The sequence below is a fragment of the Culex quinquefasciatus genome, chromosome 1 (assembly GCF_015732765.1).
Source record: "Culex quinquefasciatus strain JHB chromosome 1, VPISU_Cqui_1.0_pri_paternal, whole genome shotgun sequence".
NCBI lineage: Eukaryota > Metazoa > Arthropoda > Insecta > Diptera > Culicidae > Culex > Culex quinquefasciatus.
In genome coordinates this window covers 3658268-3681721 of record NC_051861.1, presented here as the reverse complement: position 1 = coordinate 3681721, position 23454 = coordinate 3658268, and the positions used below count along the sequence as shown (strand labels likewise).

The window sequence follows — 23454 nt, the reverse complement described above, 5'->3', positions numbered from 1 at the left end:
ATCCAGTTCTTTGTGTGTTACTTTCCTTCGCTCGCTCATCAGCTGGGCCCGTCCTTATATGGTGCGCTGCCCTTTTACGGAACCAAATCGCCCGCAAAGAGAGAAACAGGTCCACGACCCGATCTCGGCGGAAACCAGTTCTTCCAGCGATGCCTCGCTCTTTCCCTTCTTTTTCTCGTACTCCCCATTGTGTTTGGTCACCCTAAGCCCTCGACTCTCCATTCAGTCAAAGCTCTGGCCATATTTCGGTGTTGTTTTGCTCCTAACCTCACTTTCTCCGTTTGCGACGTTGGTGTTCTGTTTCAAACGCCATCCAAGTAGGCTTTCGGATATCTGTCCGGAATTGACGAGTATTATTAGATTGTTTTAGATACGGTTCGCTTTCATCCGAGCCGCCGCCGCCGCCAACTGCGATGCGAAATAAATAACAGGTGTCAATTATGGGCGATTTTCTCACAATGACAGCTCGGCGCTGTCAAAAGTGCGCCATTATGGCGCTTTTTCCTCTTCTTTTTTTTTTCGTTCGCCTGCTTTGAAATAAAATCCCACCGTCTCTTCCGACGCTGCGGCGATTACATTGTTGAGGGCTTCATAATTCCGCCATTTGTGTGCGGGACCCAGGTCCGTCTTATCTGCCCGGTTCGGTCTTATCGCAGGACAGGGCACATCTTCCGTGGTGGAACTTTCGTTGGCTTTCTTTTGACCACTTGAGACCAGATGGTCGTGAAGACATTGCCACTTTTATTGAGTGGTGGTCCGACTTCAAAACAGGCTGTTTTGGGGAAATTTGGGCGATTTTTTCCTTTAATGAAAAGATAAACATCAGGTGCTTTGACCTCGTCGCAGGAGCAAAACATGTTGACAAATTGAGATTGTTTTTTGTTCGAAGAAATCATATTTTTAGCTTTTAGTTTATTTTAAGTAATATTTCATAGGCGTGTAGAACTGTAATTAATGAAACAAACAAATAAGCTAAAAATTACCCACTTTTTGACAGCTCAGCCCTTAAAAATTTCCAAGTCAGCTGCATCGACCTCGATCTCGGACCGCTGTTAACCTAAAAACACAAAAAAAAACAATGCAAAAATTCCCGGTTACAAGTCAAGTGACCGACACGATAATAAAAGGCACTCAACCTGGCAGGCCAATTGAGTGGAGACGCAAAAAAAACACAGTGACAACATTTTTTTAAAATTCATGTCGCGGTATTGATAAACATGACTTTTGAATATTTTCGCTCACGAGAGAACACGCGGAATAAAGCTGCTGCCGCAAAAAAAAGATGGAAGGAAATTAACAAACTGGTTGTAATAAAATGTTTTCTGGTGAAAAAAAAAAGTAAAAACAGCTCTTTCATGTAAAGAGCTGCTGCTGCAAGCGAAATATTTCCATGTTCTACCATATTTATTGGCGATAGGGGAGAGGAGTCTACCTAAAAACTTTTCGTCAAACAAAAGTGACCCATTCCGCTTGAGCGTGCACCAAAACGTCAAACTCTCCTACTGTCAACCACAAACGCGCGCAGCGCTATTGTTGTTAAAGGTGCAAAGAGAAGAGCAAAAACAAACGGAGCCTCGAACAGAATTACACAAACACACGCGGCGCGCGAGTTCGATGTCGATATTTCCTCGCTGCAGCTGGCCACTAGTCTACTAGTCGATGTCGATATTGGTTTGACCTCGTTTCGATAGCCGCGCGGAAAGGGCCTTGGGACAGCTGCTGCCGTTATGGCCGCCCCACGGGGCTGATCTGACAGACGCGCAGTAGGCTAGCTAGTAGCGGTTGTAACGTTGAGTTGGGTTACTTTGGGCGGATTTGTGGGTAATTTAGTGTGAAAAACTTATTTTCGCTGAAAAAGTTTAAGTCCACTCAATTTTACTCAGTTTTGACTAGAAATAAATCAGCCTACTATGCGGTACTGCTGCCTTCGGCCCAAAATCCGGTATTTTGACTCCATTAGAGAAAGCAGAGTGGGAAGGGGCGTCAAAATAAATATTGTTTGTCAGTTCATCAAACGCCCGAATCCATTAATAAATCCACTCGTCAATCAATTTGCATAAATAGTGCCGACGAAGCGCCCTCGCGGATTGTTTGGAGTCGCCCCCAAAGTCAGACGTTGGTCAGTGTTTTATGCAAATCCTTGCGCACACGCTAAATCGAACCCAAACCGTTTCTGGAGAGTATCACTTGGCGTGACCTGCGGTGAAGGGTAGATACGGGGGAAGCGACTAATTGGGTACAATTGGCATCAATCTGAATTGATTTGATTATGGGGCAATTTGAAAGTCAAATTTGAAGTGCGAGTTGCTCTAGTAGTCTGTGAAATGGAAATTGAACGCGAGCCAGTTTACGGCAATTGGGTCCTAAAATGAAGCTTAGATTGCTGATATTATTGTTTACAGCGATAAAGCTTATTTTTCTGAGTACAATGACCCTTTGTACGACCACAAAGAGTTTAAAATGGATTTTTAAATCAATTTTGAAAAATTAGCCTCGCGGTCCTTCTTGACAGAAAAGTTCCTACTTGACAGCTCGTTCCAAGGGGACCATAGTTGATCCATCGAAAAAATGTTGTCTAGTCAAAAAAAAATTTGCATTAAAATGAAAAAAAGTGATCAGAAATGGCTTTTAATCGTGTTTTTTACCGTTGTACATAAACATTGAAATAGGGCTTTAGTACCCAATTTGCAATGATTAGTTTATCCTCACACTCTCGCAAAGGCACGTGCAGATGGTCAACGATACATTTGTAAGTGTGTAAAGGTTGTCCGACATAATTGACAGTAACGATGTAACCTTTGAAGTACTTCAACCTGCAGTAATTAACCAAATTGGCAGCGTTTTTTCAGGGAGAATTCTTCGACTGTGTACGCTGTCATTGCGCACTTACCCACTTTTGAGTAGGCTTTAAAGTTTGAAATAGTAATGGACAAGTGTCATACCCCTCTCCTCCAGAAATAACGAACTCAGCAACCCTCCTCCAATCAATTTCACCACGGAGAGCAGGTGGCAATGACACACAATTATCCCCGGCTCGGAGCCATTTTTCACCTGACTTCTTCCGGTTAAGGGGTTCGTCCCACATCATTTCCTACCCCCCTCTTCTTAGATCAAAGTAACCCTCGACGACATCTTCACAGAAGAACGTCAAACACCGTCGTCTCGGCCTACTATGACGTGCGACCCGCATCCAACCTCTGCGGAGAAAGTTCGCGGCAACGGGAGTGAAAATGATCCAATTCATTAGTACCCTTCCGCGCCGTCACGTGGCGCCTCCACCCTACAAGCAAAAAGTGTCTACGCTTAGGGTAACTGTCGCCGACTCCGCTCAAACAAATCAACTTTTGACGTTTCATGTTACCCCAACCCCAAAATTGACTCCTCCACCCTGGTGCTCAGATTTGGGTAGGAGGTGAGAAAGCACACGTTTTTCCTCTTACCCCGCATGGAAAAAAGCTCAGGTTGCTTCGATGTCCCATTGTTTCACAAGCGCAGACTAGACTCGTAGGATGGGTAAAGTGTCACGATTCTGTGACAAAGGTGTCCCTCTTCTTGCGGCGGGACACAAAAGGATCGCCGCGTGGTCGATCCCTTTTCACTCGCGCGTAATGGAGAAGCTCCCCTTTCTGTCGGGGTAGGTGGTTCGAAGCTGGAACTTGAAGGGTATAATTTGAGCGTGTAGATTGATTTGTTCAGATTTAGGGACAGTTTCCCCTAACTTGAACGATTGACAGCGAGCTTCGCACTCAGTACACAACTCACGATATCCATTACGGTGTAGGGATCTGTGAGAAGGGTATCTCCTTGTGGGTCTTCTTGTTTGAAGCTTTGTTCTTTGTTTATAATGGTTCCTATAATTGGAGGTTTTTGAGAGGGATTTACAGGACTTTACCACACTTGACTTGAAATGACACAGATTTACACATTGTTGGAATTCGAGCGAGAAGAAGGAAAGCATTTCTCGCTCGCGAACGAGGGAGAGAACTTGTAGTACTTTTCTCTTCTCGCTCGCGCTCGCATTTTCGTTCGCGTTCTCGCTCTCGCCGCGAGCGCTCGCGAGCGCCTCGTGCTAGACGTTCGTCCCAAGCTAGCAATTTGTGTATCAGGCTTATGAATACGAACCAGGCGATGGTATAGAAGTGTAACTTCAATCGCTGTGTTGTTTTTTGTTCGTTTCTAACACGTTCAACTTCTCGCGAACGGGCAATTCTGGCTCGCGAGAAAGCCCGTTCGCAAGCGGAGGAGAGCACGGGCAATAGTTAAGTTTCTCTCGGCAGCTCGAGACTCGCGGCGAGAACTCGAGAGAGAGAAAATTTTCTCGCGAGAGCCTCGATAATACCAACACTGGATTTACAATCTGACGATAATTTTAAAAAATATCCATTATTGTTCAATCATTTGCGGTTTCCGTTTTCTTGAATTATTTTAAATTCCTCTAAATTCCTTGCTTTCATCAAAGTTACTCAAATTTGGGTGAATCTCGTTCATTTTTTTCAAGAGATTTGTAAAATTTATGCAAACTTTCCTCTTTTGGAAAAAAAAGTGGAAACTGTTGTACTAATTTTGATAGTACACTCTGCACCAATCTTTAAAAAAATGTGACACAGGCTTATAAAAACTTGTTAAATATTTTTTACTCAACTTTTAGTTTGATTTTGACGAAAACTGAGTTGTTAATTCGAGAAAAACTTCAAAATTTTTGCTTTTGTTTAAAATTTATAAACATTTGTTTGACTAGTTTTTACTCAACTATGAGTTCGATTTTGACAAAACTAAATTGTCAAACTGTTACAAATTTCAAAATTTGAACAGACAGGTTTACTGTTTGTGTTAAAAATTCAAAGATTTGTTTTTTTGACAATTTTCTACTCAACTTTGAGTTTGATTTTGACGAAAACTGAGTTGTCAAAACGTGATAAATTTGTAATGAAAAAATTTGACTGTTTTTTAGCTCAATTTTGAGTTTGAATTTGACGAAAACTGAGTTGTTAAACCGTGACAAACTTCAAAATTTTGACTCACATACTTATTGTTTGTGTCTCAAATTCGATGTAATGACTTTGACTAATTTCTACTCGACTGTAAGTACACCAATTACCATCATGCTCGTTACCTTCACAACAAAATTGCCCACTTTCTTCGCATTGTTTTGGTTATTTTTTCCCCTCCAGACGTACGTATTTTCAAAGTGCATTTTTGCTCTCTTCTGTTTTTCAATTTTTATTTTCCCTCACCCCTCAAGTAAAGTAAGCTGCAGTGGATGAGCACGATGATGATGACGATGCCTCAATTATTGGGAAAATTATCCGAGCTCACCGGCGCAAAAGTGAGCTCACTCCCGAGAGTGAAGGGTAATTTTGATCTGTTTTTTACCTTATTTTTTTTCGGAGGTCACTACTCCCCTGCGGGGAGAAAGTTTGGGCCCCCTAGTGGGTGAGACATTATTTGTAGCTTTTTGTAATGTCAAAACTACTCAAAATTGGGTTTAGTTAATGTGAATCTAAGTTTTATTTAAATCTGAGTGAGTTTGGTTGAGGGTGTACCATATTAGCTCTGAGCTGTCAAAAAATGAGTAAATTGCTAACGAATGCTGTATTTGTTTGGGTAACCTTTCTTCGCAGAGTTTGACAGTTGGTTTCAAAAGAGAGCTACAAATGTTATCATGAAGGAAGCAGCTCTCGTTTATTCAAAGCCACATTATTTTGGATCAGTCTTTAAATATTCAAACCCATTACAATCACGGCGTGAAATTTCAATTTTCCATATTGAAATTTCATTGGTAATGGTGGAACGAATCTCAACGAGCAGTGCTGCCAGCCTAAGCCCTTTAACGATCCAAAGCCCTTTGTCGAGCCTAATTTGCATATCTCCCATCCCATTATGTGGCCGGTTCGATCTGTCCCCGTATCGCAGTGCGGTCGTATCGCACAATGACCGCTCTATCAGAGTTTCCAAAGTTTCGATGTGACACACACACGTTTTAGCAGTCCAACCCTTCCCACAAGCGCTGTTTATGGCACACTCTCTTTCTCGATATCTCGATAATTACTCGGCACTCTATTCAACCCTCGGAGTATCTGTATCTGGCCATCGATCCACCCTCCCTTCCCCGAGGGGCTGATGCCGGACAAACCAGACCAGACGGAACGAAACGGAATATGTTTATCGATGTGTGTACTTCATTAAAGTCATCGCATATGCATGAGGATATCTCGGATGGGTGAGGATTCAAAGTTCGAAACACTGAAAGTATCTCGGATTATCTGGCCGGGGCCTCGCTTGCAGCGGCAGAAAGGTCATGCCAATACGATTTCCATAAACGATTTTCCAGCCCAGCTCCGAGAAACGAATCTCCAACGATGCGCACACGAGCCTTGGTCACAAGATAATGGCTTGGAAAATCTCCATAATTAAGATATCGGAGACCGGCGTGGTCTCCGTCAGAGAGTTTTTAATCAAGTTGTAGCCGCGCGTTTTCATCTCTCTCTTGTGTTGGTCCAACTTGGGAACGCCCACACACTCTGGCGCGTTCGGAACGACCGGTCCGGTTGAGGTTTGCGTCATAATTTACGGAGATAAAAACAACTCGACGTTTGATCACAAGGCGCAGCGCCGACAATGCCGGCCAGACTCGGTGGCACCGTTGGCAGCGGAGCGATTCCCTGCTCGAATTGGCCGCAATCCATCAATTCTGACCTGAAGTTTCTTTTATAGTTTTGCAAACAAGTTTCGCTAGCGATGTGTAAGCTGGGTGGTATCACCTTACAAATGTCACAATTTACTGCGGTTTTAGGTAAACAAGTTATTTTTGCGATGCAAAAGCTTGCTTTTTGGTCATAGAACTCTGCAAATTTTGCGTGACTTTTTCGATCGACGGAACCCTACAAATGTTTTTCTGATATAAAATTGCCCAGACTCTGTGACACCATTGCCTTTAGCAAAACAGCTATCCTAGCTCAAATTGACCTCAATCGATTATGATCTAAACGTTTCTTTTTTAGTTTTCTGAACAAGTTTCGCTGGCGATGTGAAAGCTAGATAGTTTCACCTTGGAAATTGCGTAATTCTTTGATGTTTTGAAGTTTATAAGTTATTTAAGTGATGCATAAGTTTGCTTTTTGCTAGATCACTGCAAATGTTGGGTGTCAGTTTTGGTCGATGGAGCTCTACAAATGTTTTGTGTATCTAAAAAAGGCCAACCTCGATGTATGCTGCAATGTCATAACTCTGCTGTTTTTAGGTAAATGAGTTGTTTTTGCGATGCAAAGGCTTGCTTTTTGATCATTGAACTCTTCAAATGTAGTGTGCAACTTTCGGTCGATGGAACCAAACAAATGCATGATTGATCTGAAATTGGCCAGAGACGTTGGCAGAGGTAGAGATTTCTTGTTCAGATTGGTCTAAATCGATTGAGACCTAAAAGTTTGTTTTATAGTTTTGCTAACAAGTTTCGCTAGCGATGTGTAAGCTTGATGGTTTCACATGGGAAAGGTCAATAATTGTTTTGGCGATACATAAGCTTGCTTTTTGGATGTAGATTAGTCATTGAACACTACAAATGTCGCGTGACGTTTTTGATCGATGGAACCCTACAAATGTTTCAACCATTCTTTTTTTCCAGTGGACGTCAGCGTGGACGGACGGCCGATCTGCGTGACGCTGTGCGACACCGCCGGCCAGGACGCGCTCGACCCGCTTCGGCAGCTGTGCTACCCCGACTCGGACGTGTTCCTGCTGTGCTTCTCCGTCGTCCAGCCGGAGTCGTTCCGGTCGGTGGCGGCCAAGTGGGAGCCGGAAATCGCCAAACTGCGCCGCGCCGCCCTGCTGCTGGTGGGGACCCAGTCCGACCTGCGGACTGACCGGGCCACCGTGCTGAAGCTGCAGGTGAGGGCTGAGGGTGCGAAAGGGGTTGAGGGGAGAACAATGGTAAATTTGACGTTTGTTTGTTTTGTTTCCAGAATGAAGGGGAGAAACCAGTTCCGGTGTCGGCGGCGTGGGATTTTGCACGCAAAATTGGAGCCAAATACATCGAGACTTCCTCGCACAAGAAGGTGAGTTTTCCAAAATGTGATTTTGTTACAAGAACATCATGAGAAACTACGCTGTTTTGATTAATGTCGGACCCATTTTTGTAAAGGTTTCTATGACTTTTTTTTGAAAATGACATCAAATTCAAAATTAGAAAAAAAAAATTCATCAAGTTTATAGGGGAAATATACCCATTCTAATCACCCTAAGCCGTTCGACCAATTCTCATCACTTTTGCCGTTTTCCGCTATTAAATCAACATTTTCAGATATTTCAACAATGTAGAGTTGCTTGCTCACTTTTATTTGAGCTATTTATTACTTTGGAATAGTCAAAAACACTTTATGAAAGCTTTAATTCATGTTCAAAGTGCTGATAGGCCGATAATAGAAATAGGCTGAGAAAGGGTATAGTTCCCCTAATTAGAAAAAAAAATTCATCAAATTTATAATCAGAAAAAAAATTGATTTTGACGACACCCAAACAAACCCATAATCGTAATCCAAGTGAGCCGATTAATCCAGCAGTGCGTGCAAAGCTGTCAAAGATCGCACTGTCAAGATTAAGTCAGCGCCTGCCCCGCCCGTCACACCCGCGGCACGTCAAAGCTATCGTTTGACCTTGCCCAACCACCAAACCCATCAAAAACGGACAAACAAACAAAAAAAATCGGAAGTTTTTGGGGACTTTCCTGTTTCTCCAACCTCACACCAAAGCCACGCAAAAACTATAAAAATAAACCGGACGACGGGGAGGATTAAGCGAAAAATGTTTGTTGTCAGGCAAAGGTTTATTATTTTTGTTGAGCGCGCGAACGTCAACAAACTTGTTTTCCCGCAACTCGGCGCGGTTTGGATGTTTTCGCGTCGAGAGCGCGCTAATCTGGTGGCCAAATTTGCAAACCGCAAATAAACTTCCATACTTGTTTTTTTTTTTGCTTGTTGTTGTTTCTGTTTCGGAAGCAACAAATACATTTAACCGGCAACACTGCTGTCAATTGGCTCTGTCCATTGAACTCGAACTTGACCGCGTCGTCGCAGGCTGCTTGGATGCGCGATAAATATTTATGACGGAGATTGAGGTTATGGACCACGCAATTACCCGAAATAAGCTCACGACCGGTGACGTTGGTCACGATTTGGAGGTTAGGGTCGCGAAATAATTCAATAATTTTCTCCTCCTTTTTGCCTCACTTTTTTTTTTTCAGGAACGGATCAAGGAAGTGTTCGACACCGCCATCTGGGACGTCCTGCAGGCGCGTGAATTCAACCGGAAGCGACCCCTCTGGAAGCGGATGCTGTGCCTGACCTGTGCGGATGGCGATTAGGGGTGGAGCAGGGTGGGAAATATCACATCACAAAAGTACATCACGATTACGAGACTGGATAAGATTTTTTTTTGTTTTTTTTTATGTTTCCGTGTATTGGAGGAGAATGTTTATTTTGTTTTTTGCTCACCGGAAAAACGGTTCCGTTTGTAATGTTGACAACTTTTTTGTATTATTTAGCACGTAACTAGCTTAACTTATTACCAAGTGACAATACCGCAATGCTCATGGTACGACCCCGGGTCATAGACTAACCTTCCAAGACTGGCATCACTGCTGTCAAACTGACAGCTGCCATAACGGCGTCCGGAAAAGTTTTGAAGAAATGGTTTATGAACGAAATTTTGTACAGTGTATAGAGTGAAACCGAGTTGAGCTCGGTTGAACGCAAAATTTACTTCCATCGAATATTTAGGATCTTTTTGAAACACACCAATTAAGGCGTAGCGAAGGTTGAAACGATTACAAGAGTCTTCCTCATTCAATGAAAACAACAAACTGTCAAACTTTAGCGACGGTTTCAATATTGTGTAATGATAAACTTAAAATATCACAATTGTAACGACAAACCTGATTATATAGCTAGAGATTGTTTAAGAAAAAAATATATATTTGTACATTCCAGCTTCAAACTTTAAAAGAAACAAACAAAACAAGGTTCAATCTTGCCCCCGTCTATAATAGTTTATTATAGTTCGAAAACAGAAGAGACGACTGACAATATATCGAAAAAGTGCATGAATCACCCCTCGAAACCGTCCACTGAATTGCGAAAATAGAGAGAAAGCCCTTCAATATTCCAGCAACTCCGGTCCGGTCAGCAAAGTAATGACACTGCATAGAACGAGATGGACGCCACTGTTAAAGGGAGGTAAAACCGAAATTTATTCATCCTAACCTCGATTGTGTCTGTCCACTCTCGGGGACCCACTTTTGAGCTTATTGTACGACACTTCCTATTAGACCGGAACGAACAAGCGTCCGGTGCTGGGGGGAAAACGGTTCCTGTTCTGGGCAGTGTTGCCAACTTGTTTAAAAAGTTAAAACTCAAAAATAAAAAAAAACAAGTTTTTGAAAATTTAAACATAAAATATTGATTATTTCGCAATAATATTCTAAATTTTTACATATTTTTTTATTTTTCAAATATTTAAAATTCTGAGAAGTATGAAAATAAAAATATGCATATGCATGCTGACAAAAAATGCAAATTCCAAACAAAAAAAATCAAAAAACAATCGAAAGTTATATTTTTTGAAAATTGTTAAATATTTCAGAAATAATAAAAAATTAAAAAATCATAAAATTATAAAAATTCTGGAAATATTGAAAATTTCAAAAATTGTGCCTGTTCTTAAAAAATTAAAAATGAGGAAATTGGGTTTTTTTAATTGTGCACATTTTTGTTAATTCTCGAAATGCTTGCTCATGCTCAATTTTCAGAATTCTAAAATTCTCAATGCTCTGAAAATTCAGAAAATGTTGAAAAAATCATTAAATCAATATAACAAATCTAATAATTTTGACTATTCCGAAAAAATCGGAAATTAATTCAAATTCCTGAATATAATGAAAATTCTTACAAAATAAGTAAAGTTTGGAAATAAACAAAAATAAATTTTGAAATGCTAAAAACTTTAAACATTAAAAAAACTTAAAATTCCACAAATTCTGCAAATTTTGAATTTCGAAAAATTCTGGAAAAATGTAAAATTCTTGAATTATTAAAACATTGAACAATATAAAAATTATGAAAATTCTGGAAAACCTGAAAATTTTAAAAAATCTACAAGACAAAAAGATTCTAGAAAAATCTGAACATTCTGAAAAAATAAACATTTTGAATATCTGCATCTATTTAAATTTGAAAATAAAAAAAAATCCGAAAATTCTGAACATTTTAAAAGTATTCAAAGTTGTAAAAATTCTACAAATTTGTGAATTCTAATTCTGAATAATTTTAAAAAAATATTTAAATGTTCAAGAAATTATGAAAATTAAAAAAATTTCAATTATTAAATTTAAAAAAAAACTCTGAAAATTTTATAAATTTCAAAACTTTGGGCAACTTCAAAATTCTGCACGTTTTGATTGTTCAAAATTCTCAAAATGCTCAAGTTTCTGAAAATTTAGAAAATATTAAAAATTAATTCAATCCTAAAACTCTTCTTGCAATTAAAAAAAAATTGAAATTTCTGAAACAATCCTGAATTGTCAAAAAATTTAAATTACCGAAAATTTCAAACAAAAGTTAAAAACTTTTTAAAAAATTCATTTTGAAATTTTAAAATTTAGAATGATTTTAAAAGATATGTTTTGTTAATTTTTTTTTGCAAATTCTGGAAAATTTTAAAATTAGAAAAAATGAAATTTAAAAAAAATGATGTTTTTTTAAATCTTAAAAATTCTAAAATTCTAAATCCTAAAAATTCTAAAATTCTGAAATAACTGAAAATTTTGTTCTTTGAGAAATCCGAAAAATTGTAAAATGATTCAAACTTAGATCATTTTTGGAACTTTGTGTGCTAAAAATTCATCTAAAATTATTAAAAAATCTTAAAAATCCTGAAAGTTCTTAAAGTGTTGGAGATTAAAAAAAAATATAATTTAAGAATTCAAAAACCTTTAAAAATGTTTAAAATAAAATTAATTTTTAGACGATTTAAAAAAAAATTCTAAAATTTTTTTTTTAATTTTTTTTAAATCTGATTGATTTTAAAGGCAAAAATTCAAAAAATTAAAAAAACGGACTATTTGAAAATAATCTCCATTTCCTCAAAATGATTTTTTTTAAGTTCTAAAAGCTTTTTTTGCAGGAAATTAATAAAAAATCTATTAATACTTAAAATTCTTATTAAATTTGGATACTTTGAAAATTCTTAAAAAATATGGAGATTTTGAATATTAAATTCATGATAATTCCGAAAAATCTTAAAATTCGAAACGTTATGAAAAATTTTAAATTCTGAGCAAATTTTCAACCTTAAAAATTTGCAAGTATCAACAAAATTTGAAAATAAATCCAAAATTTTGAAAATTGCTCAAGTTTCAAATCTTTAAAATTTGCCTAATTTTAAAATTTTACAATACTTTACCAAAAAATTTGAGTGACTTAAAATCAGTTTAATTCGATTTGAGTATGAATTTCCCCAAATAAATAAAATTATAAAACGTTACAGTCTCTCTATCCGAGTCACGACGTTGTAGCAGGATTCTAGCAGAGTTCTCACAGAGCTGGATATTTTTACAGCATCCAAGCAGATATTCGACCGTTATTGCAGGGTTCTGGCAACATCAGTTCTGCTAAAATATTTCGTGACTGGGATGCCGTCTTTTTTTAATCTTAATTTTAAGTAGAACCAAATTTAATTAAAAATAAAAATATCGTGATTTCCACTCTTTTCATTAAAATGAGTTATTCTTTCATTTGCTTGAATACTTGTTTTTTTTTTGGTGTAAATAAAGAGCTATCACATTCAAAGCTTTCCCAACAAGAAAAAGCCAGATGGAAATTATATAAATTCTTAAAATTATATAAATTCTAAAAAAAACACGCTAATTTAGAAAAATTTAGGTCCAAATTAGTTTAATTTGATTTGAGTTACCATAATGTATAAATTAATAAAATGTTACAGTATCTCAATTCCTTCGTCTTAGATTACTTAAATCTGATCACTTTGGAGCATTGTCTGAGTCATATTGTTAATTTATTAAAATATCGTGGTTTTCACTCTATTCCTTAAAATGAGTTAACTCTCATTTGCGTGCAAACTTGTTTTGATGTAAACAAAGAGCTGACACTTTCAAAGACTTCCCAGTGAGAAAAATTCCATCTAGTTTGACATTGGATTTTTAGGCAAAAATCAGGCGAAACCGATTGGAACGACGGCAACACTGCCTCCTGGTTGAACTTATTGCAATGACTTTACTAATGCTTTCAACAAAATTGTTGCCTGCATCGTTCCGTATCTTTCCTGCTGAAAAGTAGCATCCAGCTTCGTTTCAGTCCCGTCGGAGCTGTGCGGACAGCTTGTTTTGGGAAACAAAATTGTTAATAATGGAGATCAATGGTCGCTCCCCCCGGAATAATCCCCGGAGCTCTTTGACTCTCTCTCTCTTCCGTTTGCCGCTCCGTTCTCAAAACAGTTCAATCTGGTGCCGTTCTGGGTGCACAGCACAATCTGTCCGGTCCGGTCCGGTCCTTGTCCTCGTTTTGCTCGCTCGCAACACACACATCGCTTCCAGTGTTGCCGGTAAAGTTCAAAACAGCTGCCACTCCCCCGGCGGTCTTCCTCCGGGTCCTTCCAGAGCTCCAGCAGCAGCCGGTCCACGCAGAAATTAAATTATGTCCGTCTGACTGGAACGAAATGATAAAAGTTGGCCGTTCTGCACCGGTGGACATCGGCAAAGCTCCCCTCGCCTCCTAGAGCAGTACATTGTGACGACGTAAATCTAGGACCGGTGCCGAGGGACTCGTTGCAACCCTGCCCGGTGTCCAACCTGTTTGTCCGTCCGTCCGTCCATCGTCGATGCCATTGGGGGGATGGCTCATAATTACGCCACTTAGCAGTCCCCATAGCGTGGTCCCCGGAACTTGACGGCAATTAGGCAAAGTGGACCGGATTCCATGACGGGAACGAATGAAGCTGTTTAGACTTTCAAATGGCCACTAAAGTTTTTGGGTGAACAATAGCCAAATAAATACGCAACTGCTCATCACCGTGTAGCAGTGACAGTTTTGACAGCTGCAAGCTGAGCGTGCACTGTTGCGCGAAACTAGCGAAAAATGCTTACTTTTCAATCAGCAAACCAATGCAAACAAAAATGCATCGGATAACTTCATTGGCACTTTGCAATGACATCCCCCGAGGAGGAACAACCTGAGTAATGTTCGTCCCCAAAGTGCAATTACTATCGTTTTCAGAGTGGCATCCTCGTCGTCGTCGTTATCCTTCTCCAGTCCATGTGTGTGTGTGTGTGTGTGACGGAGTGCATGGCGTACATGGCAAAGGTGTGTTCCCCAGGTCACATAACTTTAGGTGGCATCCAGACGGGGCAAAGTTGGTTGCATACTGCAAGGCGAGATTTTTTTGAATCTGTTGCTCCACGGTTTGGAGTTTTTGCTGTATGAAAATGGTTCGTGAAATTTTCTTCCTCTAGATTTCGGTTGATTTTACAACAATTCAATGAATTAAAATTTAAAACAATTAATATATCTTTGATATTTTTGGTTAATTTGTACAAAATGGCATGTATGTTTCCCAAAAAAAATGGTTACAAATTTCTGAAATCAAAGTTCCTTTCTCATTTATTATTTCAATGTTCGATTAAATCTCAGCTGTAAAGATTTCTTTTATATGTTTGCTCTCTATCTGATTTCAATTGCATTCCAAAGAAACTTTATTCTTGTAAGTTGCTTCGAAGAAGCAACTAATGAACCTGAAGTATACCTCAGATCCTGGAATTTGTTCATCCGTCCGTATAAAATTTCCTCACCACACTTGCACTTGCACTAATTGGATTAGGCTGGCACACCTACCTTCTCAGCACTCGAACAGCAACTTTTACTCTAGATTTTCAAGCAGCTAATCTATTTTCAATCTCTGGTAAAATAAATACCGAATAAAAGTGATGCTTTACATATTGCACCGAGCAATACAATTTAGTGGGATTTTCATTTGAATTCTCATCTCTTTTCTTTTCGCATTTTTTTAAGGCCGATGCAAATATTTTTCAAAGTTTTTGTCCCTCGGCTCTGGCCGGGGTCGAGGGGGGGGCAAAAAAATAAAAAAAATACAAATATTGAAATAACAAGCCATATTTTCTACATTTGCATGGAAAAAGTGTTTTAAAATGCATTTTACACTAGTTCAGTTGTTTTGCAATCATTAGTTTTCAAAAAAATTAAAATTTGACGAAAACAAAAATTTTAGCGAAAAATTTTTTTTTGCGATTATAAACATCGACAATTTTCAAAAATTCAAAGGATTTTTCAATCAACCCAAACATGCTAAAAATGATTCTAAACGCAGGGGAATGCATTCTCAATTGATTTCAGCTAATTTCACTTCAATTTCCATTGAAATTCTGAAGATTTTTGAAAAAATATTTTTTTTGCCCCCTGATTTTTCGGACCAACTTTGAAGGGGGGGGAGACAAAAACTTTAAATAAAATTTGTACCAGCCTAATCGTCCTAAAATCAATCAAAATTAATGTGGCAGTGTTGCCATTTTTTTATCAGATGATAATTTTCGAAAAATACAATTATTTATCCGCTGATTTTTTGGATACAAAAATAAGGGGAGAAGTTTAGAAAATAAATTAAAAATGTCGTTGACCAATCTCATTCTGCTAGGACCACATCGATACAACAAATAAAATATAGCTACAGTATGGCCCATAAAAAATGCGACATTGTTATAAGGTGGAAATCAGGCCTGTTTTGACTATTTACAATGTATGTAGCATGTGTACATGTTAAATAGGTTCCAAATAAAGAAATAATGAATTGAAAACCTTTTCGTTAGCTTTAAAAATGTCACAGCACATTTAAACTAAATATTCTCCAATTTGCTCCCAGCCCACGCCAGCCATATAAAGGAAAAATGACTTTTCTATGTTGGTCGATCTGAAGAGCCACTTTTGAATTTTTGTATGGATTAAAAAGTAAACAGCCTTCAAGATTACTGTTTTTGAGACGTGTAACAATTAATTTCATCTAATTTTACGCATTCTATCAGCCAGTTATACTAAACAGTGAGCTTTTTAAAAATATCCCGATTCTGAAAATGCTTCAATTTTTAGGAGTTTTTCAAGCCTGCAATAATTCAATTCAAAAATAATGCGACAAATGATGGTAATTGACTTCAACAGATGCCCTGATATGACTTTTAACAGTATGGAGTTGTTGGGCACCCTTTAGAGCCATCACCATAGGTTTTAAGTTATTAATTTATTTAAGCCGAATTACTCAAGATTATAACCCGAATGGCATTTTTCTCAAAAATGACTAATTCTATCAAAATTAATGAACTTTTTCGATTGGGCGTATTTAAGAGGGAGTTCTAACGATGCTTTTGGCACAGGGTTGGGTATTTTAAACTGTTCCGTTTTTAAGATCTAAGGTATAAAATTAAGGTAAATTTTGTACCAAAAATACATCCATTACACAGTTCAACAAGATTTTGTCTCTGAGACGAGAATATGTGTTCCTAGTAGATTTTTGCCTGCTGAATCCGAATCCGGGTCCAGAATTGCTCCAAATGGTCCCAATTTTGAGATACACCCGTTTGAAATGTTAGTTTAGGCCAAAATTAGCTACTTTGTCGACTATTTTACAAAAACGAAACGAAAAAAAAAAACGATTCAAGTTTTTCCAACTTGCATGCAAGTCAAATTCTAATTTTAAAATGGCTATAAATATGCGTAGAAACAATCAAATTTTAAAAACCAGGGTTGTTTCAGAAAGGGGAAAATGTGAACTTTAAGATACATGTATTGGTTTAGTTGTTTATTCAATAGTTCTTTTGTAAAATAGTCGACAAAGTAGCTAATTTTGGCCTAAACTAACATTTCAAACAAGTGTATCTCAAAATTGGGACCATTTGGAGCAATTCTGGACCCGGATTCGGATTCAGCAGGCAAAAATCTACTAGGAACACATATTCTCGACTCAGAGACAAGAAACATTTGATTTTTTGTTGAACTGTGTTATCGTTGCCCGCCAATACCCAATTTTGGCGAACTGCAAAAAACTGTCATGAAAATATCTTCAAAACATATTAAACTAACACTACGATACATAAAAAAATCAGTTTGTTAGATTCATTTTAGAATGGAACGACTTTTCTGTGAAAAAATGCACGTGTCGCATTTTTTTATGGGCCATACTGTACACAGACAAAAAAAACCATGGTAATATTACATCTGGGAAGGGGTACATACAATTTTACCACTTTTCTGGTGTAATGTCACTTTCTCAGTCTAAATTGAGGTAAAATTACATCATAAAAGAGGTAATATTCAACCTTCAAAAATTACAACTTCCAAATTTACATTATTTTTTTTCTGTGTAATTAAAATATTCTAAATACATCAAACGATTACTGTTTCTAACTTAAGCCTAACCTAACCTTAAGAATGGAATATTTGAAATTTAGCGATTTTGTTGTCTTTTTTCAAACAAAATTTCTATACTTTGGTTTAAAATATAAGGGGTTCCATCGAGGCATTGAAAGTACCGTAAACCGGGGTGACATTGATAGGATTTCAATTTTTTTTTCGGAATAATTTTTAACTGATAAGGTTTTTCTCAAGATTATTATTTTTAAAACACAAAGTCTATGCACTATTTTTGAAAAAAAAAAAAATAGTTACGTTAAAAATTCTTAGTTCGAATTTCGGGGTGACTTGGATAGCCATAGTTTTTCTTGTTAAAATCAGATTTAAGGTGTTCTAACTTTATTTTTACGTCAAATGTACTATTACTAAGGTTGCTGATAAAGTTTTCAAGAAAAAACTAAATGTTTATATTTAGTTATCTAAGTCTATAAGCTTTTTAACAAAATATATATAAATTTTAAGTGAAATTGTTGAAAAGCCGGAATTTTGCTTGAAATTTGTTTAAAACTAGTTTGGTTTATAAAATTATCGATGTATATTGCATTTTAAACTGAACTCGAAGCACAAACCAAAAGTTTTCACATTCAGATGAAATTTGTTGAACTGAAAATGCCTATATATTTGGAGATTTTTTTGAATTATGTTTCAAAAACACATATTATTTATTATTTACAAACCTGATTCATGAACATTTTCATAATTATAGTTAACTAACTTTTTAAACTTTTCAAAATTTTATGAAAAATTCTTATTGAGGTACTTTGGACATTTTTCTACCACGGTCAATATAATTCCATAGCATGCCGTAAGAATTTAATTTCTAGAGTTTTTTTTAAATAAGGACCTATAAGCTATTGTGTTTCATATGTTTGTAAGTTCTTTAAAAAAAAAAAAAAAAACTCTAGATTTGTACTCTTCATTTTGCGGAAAAATCTCAAACCTAGAAAAATCACCCCGGCTATCAAAGTCAATCCCTTTTACGGTACCATTGAACAAGTTAAACCAAGCTATCGGTCTAATTTTCAGTGGTAGGAAATTAATCCTATGAGAAATTTACAGACATTTCGAGTGGAAATGAAAAAATAACCCTTATAATTTGATAAGGGTAAATTTTGTCACTTATTATGCTTGGAAATTTGAAAAGGGACAATTATATTTTTGACCTTTTTAAAAACTGGCGTTGATTACAAAAAACAAAAACTTATTTTTAATGATCTTATAATTTAAATTACCATGAATTATGGAAAAATAATGATATTAATGTTTTTGAAGGATTATAGCCTAATATTTAAAAAAAATGCTTTGCTTTTCATCAGTTGTTAGTCCAAAAGTTGTCTTTTATGGTACTCAAAATATATTTTGTGTGGAAATATTTTGATGAAGGAATCGGTTTTTTTTTCCAAGAGTGTAACTATTTCTTATTAACTGTATTTTTGTATTGTAACTTTGTTGAAGACGTTAAACATATTATTGAATCCTTTCCCAAAATACAGACAGTTAAAAATAATCATGGTGATATTACATCTGGAAAGGGGTACATCTTAAATGTCAGAAAAAAAATATTATTTTACCTCTGAAGATGTGTAATTTTTCCACTTTTCTGGTGTAATTTCACTTCTTCAGTCTAAATTGGGTACTAAAGCCCTATGTAAATTTTTATGTACACGATGAAAACCCATTTCTGATCACTTTTTTTTTCCTTTTTAATGCAAAACAAATATTGACAAGACACCATTTTTTCGATGGATCAACTATGGTCTCCTTGGAACGAGCTGTCAAGTAGGACCTTTTCTGTCAAGAAGGGCCGTGAAGTTGATTTTTAAAAAATCAACTAAAAGTCCATATCAAATCCTTTGCGGTCGTTCAAAGGCTCATTGTACTCAGAAAAATAAGCTTTATCGTTGTGAACAATAATATCACAAATTTAAGCTTAATTTTAGGATTCAATTGAGGTGCAAGTACACTATAAAAGTGGTAATATTCAACCTTCAAAATTTACACATTTTTTTACTGTGCAGATTGTTAAATTTTACACAAGGGAAATTCAGTTGGAACTTGAAGTAAACAAAAATGTGTTCACCAATATCAGTTTTTTGGTTTGTTTATCTTTCACTTTTTGGGGTCTAACAAGGGGATTGGCTGCTCCCCCCCCCTTCTTTAATCTAACAGTTTTGGTTTGACAGCTGTATGCTGGATTTAGGTCTGGACCAAGTGAGGAATATGTCACAGCTCCCTCTTGTTTTTCATTGCAACTGCCAGAATCGTAGGGAGATTTGTATTGACGAACCAATGATCAAAAAATTGTTATTTTGATAGCATGGAAAGTGCCTAATACGTTGTAGCCAGATAAATACCATTTTTTTTACATACTAAATTGCCTGACTTTTTTTTTAATTTGCTTTGAGAATAAGGCTTTCTAGTCGACATTTTAGAAGTTGCTTTGTTTGCATCAAATATTTGTTTTCTCTTTCTTGCTAAAGTTATTTACAATGCGACTCATAGCTTATTTTTAATACTAACCGCCCAATATCATCCAACATATATCGCAGGGACAGTGACAGCTCGTTGTTTGCATCAGGACACTCTGACAAGAAGTTCATAATTTTTTAGGTGAATCATATTTTTTTTCACTGGGGTCTAACCAGGGATCTGACACGCATGTAGTTTCCTGAAGTCCCCGCCAGAGGCGCTGTCAATATTTTTTACGTAAGGTTTTTGAAAAGGTCGTATGACATAAATACATACATTTTGCTCCCAAATTATTTTTTCGCCTGTTTTTTTTTATCTTTTGCATATATTTGCGAGATAATCACAATTATTACCTAAATTTTTCCTCATTTTATATTAATTAGCACTAGCGTGCACAGGGTGGGGCAACATGGGGCAACTACCCCACCCTCCCTGAGAAATTTGTTCTCAATTTGGTCAGGGGGTGTCCATATATGACGTAATTTTCAAAACGTTCATATTATTGCCCCACCTTCCTCAAAGAGCTGGACACGCTAGTGTTAATTAGTTCAATAAAACAAAGTTCTACTTGACGATACAATACAACCAAACTCACTAAACAAAACTTAAAATCTTAATACCTTCAGTTACCTTGAAATAACATTAAATTAGTTTGATTCTTCCTGACCGTTGGTTTGAAATTAATTGAATGCCAACATTAGGTGCTGATATGCCAACATTAGGTGCTTGACAGAATTAAATACTGTTCCCCTAGTTGTCCCCTGAGATAAATTGTAAAAAAGAAAAAAAAAACTAAAAAAAGTTTTTATTTTTGTAATTTATGCTCGATGCTCGATACGACATTTTCAAATGCCACGCGCCATAAACTTGGTTCGATCTTGATTCGATTTTGACTTCACTCGCTTTATATGTGGATGACAGTCGTGACATAGCCGTGGTTCTAACAAGATATTGATAATATTTTGCTTCTGCCAGACTGTTTGATTCTTGACAAATAAGGTTTTTAAATATTTTTTTAGGGATTAAAAAAATAGTTTAGCCATGTTTTTCTTATTTTTATGATAAAATTTGTAAGTTTACTTTTTGTATGTTATAAATAGTTTTCAGTTCTTTTTTATTTTTTTTCCAGGACCATTTAGAGCCTTCAAACAACTGCGACCAAGACCATAGTTTCTTTTACCTTTCCTAGCAGCGAAAACCTATTTCGACAAGAATTTAGTTAAACCATCAACCACCAATTCTTTTCTCTCCCCGGAAGCATTTTTCCAACAATTTTTTTACATTTTGCAAGCATGCATCAAGCGAGCGGACGAAAAATCTCGCGAAAGTAGCTGCTCCCCGCGCCAATTCCCCCGTCGCGTTGTACGGGCCATTATTTTCAGGACACGTTTTTTTTTGCACCTGAAATCGGAACGCCGGAAATGGGTTTCCGGAATTTGCGACCATCACATCGCTCTAGCGAATGTGTGTGTGTGTAAGTGTGATAAATTCTATCTCCACCAGGTCGCCTTTATCTCAGGATGGCTTTGCGTAAGAGTATCACGCCAGCGGCAGTGTTGCCAACCTTTACTTCTTCTTCGTCTTCACTGGGGGTAATTTCTCAGCAGATTAACGCCATCTACTGCTGGCTTCTGGCACTGAAAGGGAGGGGAAAGACCAACCCAGGACAGGTGCAAATGGCACTGTTAAATGCCAGTTGGCTCTGTAGCATTATGCAGATTATGTTCGTTCCAGTGGGCAACATCTTGAGAAAGTGTGTATGTGTGTGTGTTTGAGGTGCTTCCGGGGCTCACAGCTGAAAGTGGCAGGCCGGATGCTTTATTCTCTGCGTAAATAGGTTCCGGGTCTGTTTGAACGCACTTTATCTTTAATCCACTCCTGCACGTCGATAAACCGACGACGTCGTGGGCGTAGCAGGCCTTGAAGCTTTGCTAAGATGATGCCAACTCTCTTCGGGTCTACTGAGATCTTGAACTAGAAAAGGTAAACACGTTATCAGAATGTATTGATTGACTGTTGAATTCAGTCAACTGTCAAGATAGAACAAGTTATTTTAAAAATGTAAACAAAATTTGAATATTCGAAAAAAAATAGAAGTATAGTTTTTACCATTTTATACCTCATCTTGGTTCGAAAGTTGTTTTGCTCCAAATTATGTACTGTTAATCCTTTATCGGCTTTCTGGCAACACTGGCAGTAGCAAACATGTTCAAAAGGAGGTACAAGATTGTTTATTACTCACAAATTGGGCTTTTCACATGAACGTGTAACATGAAGTCGTCACTTGTTAGTTACACGCTCAAAAGAAACAAAGGACAATTGTATTAGCATTAAAATCTCTATAACAAAAATGCAATTTTGGAGTCTCCCTCTAACATAGAAAAATGGGCGGAAAAAGGCCAAAAAGCGGGGACGTTTTGGCTGAAAGCGGGCCCGATTTTCAGCACGCTTTTTCCCCTCTTTGTGGCCCATTGCGTGCCAGAGAATGCAACATTTAGGCGGGCGTTATGCATTTTGGCCGCTTTGTTACGCCCGTCTGTGGCACGCTTTTTGGCCCGTTTTGACCACGATAACGGGCCTATAAACTGGGGACCGACGTGCCGGAAACCGGAGGGTCTCTCCTTCCTGTTTACTTCGAATTTCAAGTTAGGGCGATTAAATAAAGTAGGGTGACAAACAAACAGATTATTTTTTATTCAAAAAAAAAAAATAATGAACTAACAAAAAAACTTGAAGAAATTACCAAACTAGCAAAAAAAAATTAAGTTAACATAGACTTTAAATTGATTTTATTGGTAATTTGGTCAAATTTAGTTAATTTTAGTTAGATTTAGTTAAGTTTAGATAAATTTAGTCAAAATTACTTAAATTCAGTAAAAATCAGTTAACTTTGATTAAATTTAGTTGAAAATAGTTAAATAAAGTAAAATTTAGTTGAATTTATTAAAATTTTATTACATTTAGTTGAATTTAGTTATATTTAGTTAAAATAAGTAAAATTTAGTTAGATTAAGTAAAATTTAATTAAGTTTCGTAAAACTAGTTAAATTTAGTTATATTTAGTTGAACTTAATTAAATTTAGTTAAATTGAGTTAAATTTAGTTAAATTTAGTAAAATTTAGTAAAATTTTGTAAATTTTTGTTAAATTGAGTCATATTAAGTTAAGTTTAGTTATATTTTGTAAAATTTAGTTGAATTCAGTTAGATTTAATTTAATTTAGTTGAATATAGTTACATTTAGTCAAAATAAGTAAAATTTAGTTAGATTAAGTAAAATTTAATTAAGTTTCGGGTAAGAGTTCGGTAGCCATGTTGGCTTCGGTCGCGTTTTTGTTTCACCGGAAATAAGTTTGACTTTTTGTGTTGTTTTTGGGAGTTTTCAAGCTAGATTTTTCAATAATCCGGGAGATAAGAATAGAAGCTAATGGGGAATAGTGAAGTTTTGGTGAAATAGCCGGTTTTTGTGTGTTTTCGAGCGATTTATTTTTTTCGTTTTGTGTGAAAAG

General features: G+C 36.7%; 1 protein-coding gene across 1 annotated transcript in view; it reads left to right on the top strand.

Annotated features, from left to right (window-relative positions):
• LOC6032682 overlaps positions 1-10105 on the top strand; it is a 51855-nt gene extending 41750 nt beyond the window's left edge. The window contains exons 5-7 of the mRNA XM_038248210.1: positions 7622-7884; positions 7959-8051; positions 9236-10105. Coding sequence (XP_038104138.1) covers positions 7622-7884; positions 7959-8051; positions 9236-9355 — 476 coding nt within the window. The 3' untranslated portion in view covers positions 9356-10105. The remainder of the gene's footprint in view (positions 1-7621; positions 7885-7958; positions 8052-9235) is intronic.
• The last annotated feature ends 13349 nt before the right edge of the window (positions 10106-23454 follow it).